Raw genomic sequence first — 10,231 nt, 5'->3', positions numbered from 1 at the left:
TGCATACCAAGCCAACAGGTCAGTGGACGACGCAGTGAAAACAGGGCTTTGCCTAATCCTTCAGCTCCTTAAACACCCAAGAATTTATGCCAGAATTCTATTCTTGGATTTTAGCTCAGCATTTAATATTATCATCCTGGCACGACTACACGACTTCAAACTCGGCGTGGCTGCCTCGATCTGCCAGTGGATCACCAACTTACTCACTGGCAGAAAGCAGCTGGTGAGGTTGGGAAAGTTCACATCAAGAACCCAGGCCATCAGTATGGGTGCCCCACAAGGTTGTGTACTCTCCTTGCTGCTTTTCTTGTTATACATGAATGACTGCACCTCCATGGACCCCACAGTCAACATCTTGAAATTTGTAGATGATGCACAGTCATCAGTCTCATGAGACTCATCAGTATCAGACTGACTGTGGTATCATCTGCAAATTTCAGGATGTTTACTGACAGTGATGAGTCTGCTTACAGACAAGGTTGTCCTGTGGAGCATCCACAGTAACCTGGAGCTGAACACAATGAAAACACTGGAGATGAAAGTGAATTCAGAAGTCCCCTGAACCTGCCTACACTCTCAATCCTGGATAGAACTGTGTCGGCATTGGAATCCTTCAAGTTCCTGGGTATTACAATTGCCAAGGTCCTGAAGTGAGACATTAACATCAGCTCCATCATCAAGAGAACCCAGCAGAGGATGTACTTTCTGCATCAGCCCAGGAGCTGATGGCAGTGTAGAACTGGACCATCATAGAATCTGTCATCACAACATTCATTACAGTACGGGGCAGCTCAGCCACCAAGCATGACATCAACATACTGAAGCGAATGATCAGGTCTGCAGAGAAGACCATTGGCGTTAAGATGCCCACACTACTAGAGCTGCTCACTTCCAGAATCAGGAGGTGGGGTGGAGAAAATCACAGCATACCTCTCTCACCCTGACCATCACCTGTTCCAGCTCCTTTCCTCAGGCCAGCACGTTAGCCAAATGACGACCACAACAACCCGGCTACAGAGAAGCTTTTTTCCATATGCCATCACTCGTGAACAGGGTTAAGGTTATAATGCGCATAAACTCTGTGTAATAACATAATCACACACCTAAAACATTTCATCTTGATCATGTCATAGTATTTCACCTTTATCTGCACTTTTTTGCCCCTACCTCTTACCTGCCGATCTACTTATTTTACTTTATCGTTCTACAACGGCATCTCCCAACTGCTGCACGCAACACTTACACACCTTGCATGTGCATCAGTTGTGTGTGTGTGTGCATGTTTGAAATGTTTCTTGTACAGTATGCAAGCAACTGTGCGGGCCAAGCAACTGTAACCAAGAACAAAGTATGCAGGAGCATACTTGTCCAATACAGCCTGATTTTGAATCTGAAATGCAGCTAATTGCTAATTAGCTTATGTCATAACAACATATTGTCCCAGTATTCCATGTGCCTGTCTTATGTGGTTTCAATTTAGTGTGTTTAATTTGTTGTTTATTGTTGAATTTGTGTGTTTACGTTCCTATTTGGTTAAATTAGCATTTTAGGAATGTGTTACGCTCTTCGTGTATATTCCACCCAGTTTGTTTGAATTTCCTTTTATTCATGTTTTGTGTAGCCTGGTAGCATACTGAATAAAAAGTTATTCCATGAATAAAGATTGCATGTTTTGGCTCTTCTTCCTCGCCAATATTTCAATATCCAATATAAAGGAATGGGTCAGAATTATATTTGCTTTCTCTCTGTTTGAAACCCTGATTTTGGTTTCTGCTCTCTAGTCAAGAACAGAAATTACACAGATCTGCGCGTAGGAGGATCAAAACGTTATTTTATTTATTAAAAAAAAAAATTGGCGGGGGATAAACCAAACAGAACTGAACATGGAATACACCATCTAATATTATTTGTCACTACAGTGACAGACTCAATACATGTTACAAACCAAAATCAATTTTAAATTTCTGTAGTTATTGAGGGCCCCCCATCCAAGGAGGTTTCACGGTTACCCTCTGTTCTACGCCCGTGTTTCTCTTCGGGTGGAGCGTCAAACGTGCTAACTCCTAACTAATGAACGGGCACTCCTGTATGGACAAACTTGATGAGCGTTTGCTGAATTTGACGTGGCACAGTCATACGAATCATCTTTACGACAAACGAATGTCACATGTAGGATAAGAAAATGAAGCGAAAATGTTCTTGCATGAGGCCTCTCGAAAGTCAGATGGAAGCTTGAAACTATTTCGGCACTGAAAACGTTTACGTGAAGTTAATTTGTTTGAATTACATGAAGGATGTGTCTGAATTTTGTCAGCATATCTGAAATGGGTTTAGGACTTAGAAAGCTGAAGGAAGGTCTTCCGACAAAAATTGATTGTGGACAATGACTCTGCATTCACGAGTTCACTACTGAACAAACTTGGCACACTTTCACTAAGGGATTTAATCGTGCACCCCAACAGTAAGCACTTATTTTCTGCCCTTTTTCTCTCTCGGCGTGATCTCTCTCCCACTCAAGGCTGTTCTTGTTTTCTGTCTCTTTCTCCCGCACGCAAGTCTTCGTGAGAGACATTTAAAAGGATAATAATATCTATATATAATATTGCATGAGTTCTCACGCTTTCCTTTTCAGGTTGATCGCGATGGACGACGCGGAAAAGCCTGCGTCGGCCGGCCGCCGAGCTGTGCGTAACGGCGTTCCGGAGCGCCGAGCCGCGGTGCTGGTGTCCGAAGCCCACGGGCAGCAGATACTGAGCGTGCTCCGCGGATTCCGCGACAGGGGCGTGCTATTCGACTTCAGCATCCGCGTGGAGAACGACACGTTACCGTGTCACCGCTGCGTCCTCGCCGCCTCCAGCGACTTCTTCAGGCGAGACGGACAACTTGCTAATTTGCTGGAGCTAAAGAGCAGACGGCTTTTTTAATTTTTTTTATTTTTTTTTAAGTGTGATTAAAATGTCATTCTAAATCCCCAATGCTTTCAGATCCTTGTCACATTTAATCGCATCTTCTTGCGTTTCCGTTATAGAGCCATGTTCGAGGTGGACATGCGAGAGCGTGACGACGGTACAGTGACCCTGAGCAATCTGTCCCCGCGAGCCGTACGCGCCTTCCTTGACTTTGCGTATTTGGGCGAGATTGAGATCGTGGAGGAAAACGTAGATATGCTCTTCCAGCTGGCCTCCTTTCTGCAGGTGAGACGAGAAATAAATGCATATAACAGTAGTAGCACAGAGGTTACTGATTTGGACAGCAGAATGTATATCACATACGTACTGCTAAAGAGGTTATAAACGGATTGAATAATTAACCGATTTGTTATGCTGTACAAGAGGAAAATTTCATGGTTCTTTAAACTAAATGACGAGATAAAAAAATGTCATTTAAATTCAGTTCGATTCTCAGATGGGTTCCACCGTATTGTTTGTTTTTTTGTTGTTGTTGTTGTTTTTTGTTTGTATGGTTGTTTTTGTTTTGCGGACAACACAGCATATTTACCGTATCTTAAAAAGTTGCACACAATTACATTTTTAAGGTATCAAATTGAAATGTTTCATAATTAATGTATATTATTTCGTTTATATTATTAAAGTTTCATTTATATTTATTTGCAGGTAGGAGTGCTCCTTCGTGCCTGCAGTGACTTCCTGATCCAGACCCTCGACGTTTCCAACTGCCTTCACCTACTGGCTGTCGCCGAGGGCTACGGTTCGTCGCGCCTCCTGTCCCATGCCACTGATTTCGTTATGGCGAACTTCCACATGCTCTGCTCCAGTCCAGACTTCCTGGAGATGGCTGCAGGGGTGCTGGAGCACTGTCTGTCCTCAGACTCCCTCAGCGTTCCAGATGAGGAGAGCGTGCTCCTCGCTCTGCTCCGCTGGGCTCAGCATGACCCGGAGACTCGTCAGCACATGCTCCCGGGGCTCCTCCCACACGTGCGCCTGCACCACCTCCTCCCTGTCCGCCTGGAGGAGATGCGCCGCTCCGAGGCGCTGTTGCTAAGCGACAGCAAGTGCACGGGCCTGATGGCGGATGCGCTGGTGCACGCCACAGAGTTCCCCGGCACCTTCACCGATGCCCGTCCATCCACGACGGCAAGCTACATCTACGTGCACAAGACGGAGGAGAACGGCACGGCACGGCACGCGTTCTGCTACGACGTGGCGGCCGACCGCTGGCGTGAGCTGCCCCGCGAAGCCTCCCAGCTCGACGACCTGCCAGGCTCCTCCCTGGCCGCCTTTGGAGAGAAGCTGTTTGTCACTGGCGGCTGCCGTGGCAGCTGTGGCCGGGCGGTGCGATTACACATCGCCGAATCCCACCACGATGCCACGGCCGAGGCGTGGTGCTACTGCCCCGCGACAGGCGCCTTTACTCAGGCCCCGCCGATGGGGCAGGCACGCACCATGCACGCCTCCGTCACCGCCATGCAACGCGTCTATGTCATCGGCGGAAAGGCGCACGGGACGCGGGACGCACGCAGCCTGCAGGACGTGGAGTACTACGACCCACTGCTCCGCTCCTGGGTGTCCGTCAGCTCGCTCCCACGACGCGTCTACTTCCCAGAGGCGGCCGCATGTGGCCGTGTGGTCTACGTGCTGGGCTCTGAGCTGGAGGTCTCCGAGGCTTTCAATCCGTCGCTCGACTGCTTCTTCCACTACGACACCACCACAGACCAGTGGTGCCACCTGGTGGCAGAGTTTGGCCAGTTCTTCCATGCCACCCTGGTTAAGGCCGTGGCTGTTAGCGAGACGCTGTACCTCTGCGACCTGTCCACGTACAAGGTGTACAGCTTCTGCCCAGACACGTGTGTGTGGAAGGGGGAGGGCTCGTTTGAGTGTGCTGGATTCAACGCTGGGGCAATAGGGGTGCGGGACAAAATCTACATCCTGGGAGGGGACTACTCGCCCGACGAGGTCACAGACGAGGTGCAAGTGTATCACAGTGGACGCTCCGAGTGGGCGGAGGTAGCACCTATGCCACGGCCGCTCACTGAGTTCCACTGCAAGGTGCTCAGCTTTAACCACTACAGGGACCCCTGGAGGTCAGAGCTTGCAACAACACCATGAGCATGTGTCCACAACTCTCTGGAGCGGTTCAATAATTAGTGGTGTGTGCAATATTCACACATGTGCGCACCCAAAAACACACTAAGTACTGACCTGCTAGAGGGATTCTTAGAGAGAGCTATGCATGTGTTTTCACAAACTTAGATTCACACCTACATATGTACACATACATGCTTAAGCTGAGTACAGATCCCTACATACACACCCATTCACACTCATATATACACACACAGGCTAAGCAACAACAAAGAGACATAACCTCATATATAACTTGTACAGCCATATCTGGTCACTTTTACTTAAAAAATTACTAATGTTGAGATGTAAACAAATGCCTCTAGTAAAACAGAATTACATGCAAATAGTAAAAGCACACAGACACAGTGAGAAACTATTCAGTCATCACATCAGCAAAGAGGAAAAAAAGGCTATTAAATTTGTCAGCAATATCAGTGCAAAGCAATGGGAAAAAAACAAATTAAATATACAGCAATAGACCAAAAAAACCTTCAACAATAAAAATATGATAGAAAGTTAATAACATCAACATATTGATAAGTTTAGGCACTGATATTTTTCAGTGCCTGTAAAATATACACTGAAAAGCCACTTTATTAGAGACACCAATCTAGTAGTGCACTAGACCTCCTTTGGCCTTCAGAATCACTGCAATTCATCATGATTTAGATTCCACTAGGAATCTTGGCCCATGCGGGCAGGAGAGCTTCTCACAGTTGCTGCAAATTAGATGGAGGTACTGGCATGCTTTGAACAGCGCATTCTACCTTGTCCCAGAGATGCTCTGTGATTAAGCTCTGGGGACTATGGAGGCCAAGGAAGTGAGGAAAACTCACTGTCATGTGCCCATAACCAATCCATGACTATATGACCCTTGCTGCATGGCGTATTGTCCTGCTGAAAGTGTCCTCCTGCCATTTGGTAAACGGCTGCCACGAAGGAATGAACTTGGTCAGCCACAATATTTATGTAAGCCCTACTCTCCATCCACAGGTATGGGAGGATCCGGTGTGCGCCTAGAAAACATTTCTCATACCATTACTCCACCAGCCAGAACTACTGAGACCTGACAGAAAGGGCTCGTTGCTCATGCCAAATTCTGACCTTTCCATCAGCATGGTGTAACAGAAATCTGGATTCATCTGATTTGAAATACCTGGTGGTATTTTTCCACTGCTTAGTGATCCAGTATTTGTGCTCTTTTTTTTTCCACTGGTGCCTTGCCTTTCTGTTTCCCTTGGACAACAGTGGCAGTTGAACTGCTCATTGGGCGTTATAAGGAATGATGAGTTGTGTGTTCAGACACATTAATTGGAGCACCTGTGTTGTATTTGGCTGTAATTTGCTTGACTGTGCTCTTCCAGTTTTTTGCAGGATGATTCTTGACACCCTCCTCTGACCCTTTTCAGATATGTCTGTCCACAGGATTCCCCTTCACTGGATGTTTTGCTCAAGCATACCATTCTGAGTATACCCTCAACACTGTTGCACAAGAAAACCCCACAAGGTTGGCAGCTGTTGAAAATACTGACCCTGGCTAGTTTAGCACCGATAACAATACCTCATTCAAAGTTGTTCAGATCGCTCGATTTAGCATTCTAATATGGATTCACACTGAAACTGGTCCATGGACTTGATTTTTTGCAGCCCTCTTGGGTCATGTGTATAATTTCCTTACAGGAAAGCTCCAGCTGTGAAAGGGCAAGTGTCTCTAAAGTGGCAATTTAGTGTATATTACAAAAGAAACTAAGGCCTGTGCTGTGAATGTATCACAATATTCTATTATGAACAGTACAACAATGTGTGCACAGCTGCTGAATACAGAAATATATTAAGCAAAAAATATATAAATGTATTTGTATGTCAGAATCAAACTTGGAAAAATTTAAATTGCTTTCTCATTAACCATGAAGCGTGGTTAACTGCTGATTCAGTAGCTTCATTCACTAACTCACTGAAAGAGAGCTTTTTTTTTTTTTTTTTTACATGCATTCTTTTCACTGATACCATTTCTCAGACCTGTGCTTTCAAGTGTCATTTGCCACTCATATTTTGGCCTGCTTTGATTGCACATAGTGTACCTGTAGGACTTGGCTAACCAAAGTCCTTCAAATACTGCTGACGTTCCAACCAGGTCCATTGGTTGCTATTGCGTCGTCTAGTGGTAGCAGAGTATACCGTGCCTATAGTATCTCAATTTCTTTTTTGCCACCTTTTGAATTACACTGAAGTGATAAAAACATGTACATTTGTGAGTAATGTTTTCAAAACTTTCATATCATATAGTTCCACACATGGGTGAGAATGTATTTGATAGTAATTTGAAAACATTTATTTATCATAGTTGTCGTGATTTATCTTTTATACTGGGTTCACATTGGCGATGCGTTTGACCCATCTGTGTGGAGAAGGGAGGAACAGATCACTTTAATCTGAAACTGACCAGCATACTCTAATTCTCAGATTTCTGTTTTTCTTTTCTTTGTCCCCTTACTTTACTGCCTATCTGCATGCTTGGCCTGCTAATTAATGTGACTCACTGTGAGGTTTTCCGCTGTTTATACAGCAGTCAGGTTTGACTGGACATCTAAATGAAGCCTAAGATGATTGATTTGCCAAGATGACTCAGGCACTGACTCATTTTAGAGTGATTTTGTTTCCCAAAGGTACTCATGCAACTCTAGAACAATAAGTCACAACATAGGCTGTGTAAAACTGCATCTTTGTGTTAGTGTGTGCCATTTGTATATGTGTGTGCATCTGGGTGTGTATACCAATTAAAGTCTGTAAACGTCACTCCAAAACTCAGAATGTAATGTCCATTTTAAGTTTCCACATCCCTGCAATAAAGGATATGCTTGGAGTTGTCTTACTTGTTTTATACCTAGGTGTTTAAGACCATTGGCACATTCTCATATCAGGAGTCACAGAGCCACTTGATTGATTTCACCTGCTGTAATACCACATGGTTGTGTTTGATGGCACGTATTGTATTGTGCAGAGCTCCACGCTTTCCATTCCATATAGGTCCTTGTAAAGCCTTGTTTCCTTTCAGAGGTTTACCTGAAAATGCTAACCCGAGTGAAAGCCAGTCTTTTTTAAACAAACATTTTAATAGTTGTTTTTATTGAGTAACACTTCCTACAGCCTTGCTTCTGTTATTTACTAGCAATTCAAAGAAATAACAGAATACATGAAAATCTATTTTAAATAGGGCTTCTCTTTTTGGTTTCTTTTAAAATATTATTATATGTAATAGTATCAAAATCTCCAATAATAAATATGTTAGGAAAATGTTTTGGGTTTTTTTAAACTTTTTTATTCTACTACATGTAAGCCTAAAATGTTTACATGTCAAATAAATGGAGGCTTACATTCAAGATCATTTAAAACATACTTTGCAAGTGGAAAATGAAAAATGAAAAAAAAAAAAAAAAAAAAAAAAAGTTTTGAGCCATCCTTGTATTACATGTTTCATCTATGTAACGGTAACTACTAGTACATTAGGAGCTCAAGCTCTTCTTTTCTAGTAGTAAGGAAGAGGCTTTCTCGGTCTCCAAACCAATCGGCGCCATCTACAGGAGACAGGGGGGTAACGTTACATATGCTTTCATTCCAATTGTACATCGCGAACGAGGTTAAGAGTTCACGCGTCCTGGTAGGATTTGACGAGCAACCACATGAGCAGAACTGTGATCAATACGATCATAAAGTTCAGAAACAGCTCCTGCGTAGATCGGTCCATCTCTCATGAACAGGATGTGGTTACAGTACAGGAGTACAGCAAGGGAGATAGAAGATGAAGTTCTTGAAGAGTCCTCTAGCTCAACATACACAACTCTAGCAGAGAAAGAGAGGGAGAAATGGAAAGGCAGGTCTTGTGGGAAACCAGAGCAATATTCAATACAGCCAGTCATTTTAGGAGCAGTTTAAAAAAATGTTCTGTGCACACACACACACACACACACACACACACACACACACACACACACACACACACACACACACACACACACACACACACACACACACACACACACAAATGTTGGCTTAATAAAGTCTCCTGAAGTCATGTCCAGGTTTAAATCCACCTGTTATCTCTGAGTTTCAAATTCTCCTCTTTCATCTGCCCAACTGCTGCTACGGTTTCCACCCTGATGGCTCACTGACCTCAATCAGACTTACGTAAACACTGCTAAGCTTGCATGCCTAAATACTGCTGTTGTTAAGGGACAGGGCAAAAATGGACCAAAAACATTTCAGTTGAATATTAACAGCAATTCTCGAGGGCCATTGAAATTGTTGATAAATAATAATGAATTTGTTTATTTGTTAAGAGTTATGGTAAAGATAAACTTACACTGTCTTACACTGTATAGTAAAACATATCAGTAGTAATATATGTATGTAGCAACCCCCCCAGACAACAACAACAGAAGAAAACACTACTGGGCCTTTCTTAATTTTTCAGGAGCTTGGCTTTGAAGATTAAATATGACACCAATAAACAGTATATTAACTATGCTTTAAAGTCTGTTGTGTAAAATATATGTACAAACAGAATTTGTGTAGCTGAAGACTGAGGCATGACAGCATGCCGACTGATCTTCCTATAAGAGAGCATCATCATTAAGCATCGGGCACCTGTACAGGTGTTTGCTTACCTGCCCAAAACAGGCTCAAAACACACCTGCACAATCTTGAGGATCAGCAGTGACACACCCGTAGACGGAGGTGACAAACCCCTCTCGAGCTTTCTGTCTGTCTTGCCCTGCCTCTCTCCTTTCTCTGGATCCCCCAGATTCACTCTCCCTAAAGTACTTGGGCCATCCGCCCAGAGTGGGCCTTGACACATCTGTGCCGTGATGTCACAGTGCAGTTATAAGACCACTGTCCAGGGAAATAGAGCTCTCTCTGTGTGTGTGTGTGTGTGTGTGTGTGTGTGTGTGTGTGTGTATTTGCAGGGTTACATTACCAATGAGTACCAAAATGCCTTCACGTACCTCACGAATGGTAAAAGCTAATATGATTAATGCCCTGCTTTTTGCTGATTTTCAATATTTTGCTTGAATTTGCTTGAATTATGTTTTTGGTGTTGTGTTTAATATAATGTAATAAATTGTGGTGCCATAATCCAAATTCTGAAA

At 43.8% G+C, this 10,231-nt stretch overlaps 2 protein-coding genes across 2 annotated transcripts; one reads left to right on the top strand and one right to left on the bottom strand.

Moving 5' to 3' along the window:
• Positions 1-1,818: 1,818 nt before the first annotated feature.
• kbtbd3 (kelch repeat and BTB (POZ) domain containing 3) lies at positions 1,819-7,952 on the top strand. Its single transcript, XM_027016841.2, has 3 exons — positions 1,819-2,869; positions 3,029-3,194; positions 3,615-7,952. The coding sequence occupies exons 1-3, from the start codon at positions 2,607-2,609 to the stop codon at positions 5,064-5,066; spliced, it is 1,881 nt and encodes a 626-aa protein (XP_026872642.2). The 5' UTR covers positions 1,819-2,606; the 3' UTR covers positions 5,067-7,952.
• Positions 7,953-8,673: 721 nt separating this feature from the next.
• On the bottom strand, positions 8,674-9,905 carry LOC113581592 (sarcolipin). The gene is made up of 2 exons (XM_027016842.2): positions 9,749-9,905; positions 8,674-8,924 (listed from the first exon to the last, which is right to left on the bottom strand). The coding sequence occupies exon 2, from the start codon at positions 8,827-8,829 to the stop codon at positions 8,731-8,733; it is 99 nt and encodes a 32-aa protein (XP_026872643.1). The 5' UTR covers positions 8,830-8,924; positions 9,749-9,905; the 3' UTR covers positions 8,674-8,730.
• Between the last annotated feature and the right edge of the window lie 326 nt (positions 9,906-10,231).

Source organism: Electrophorus electricus, chromosome 15 (assembly GCF_013358815.1).
Source record: "Electrophorus electricus isolate fEleEle1 chromosome 15, fEleEle1.pri, whole genome shotgun sequence".
Taxonomy (NCBI): Eukaryota; Metazoa; Chordata; class Actinopteri; order Gymnotiformes; family Gymnotidae; genus Electrophorus; species Electrophorus electricus.
This window is presented reverse-complemented; position numbering and strand designations above follow the sequence as displayed.

Excerpts from the sequence above, each read along its gene's own strand:
- kbtbd3 (XM_027016841.2), top strand. The coding sequence starts at position 2,607 with ATGAGTTCTCACGCTTTCCTTTTCAGGTTGATCGCGATGGACGACGCG. Across the intron at positions 2,870-3,028 it reads GCCTCCAGCGACTTCTTCAG|AGCCATGTTCGAGGTGGACA; the intron begins GCGAGACGGACA and ends TTTCCGTTATAG. Across the intron at positions 3,195-3,614 it reads AGCTGGCCTCCTTTCTGCAG|GTAGGAGTGCTCCTTCGTGC; the intron begins GTGAGACGAGAA and ends ATTTATTTGCAG.
- LOC113581592 (XM_027016842.2), bottom strand. The coding sequence starts at position 8,829 with ATGGACCGATCTACGCAGGAGCTGTTTCTGAACTTTATGATCGTATTG.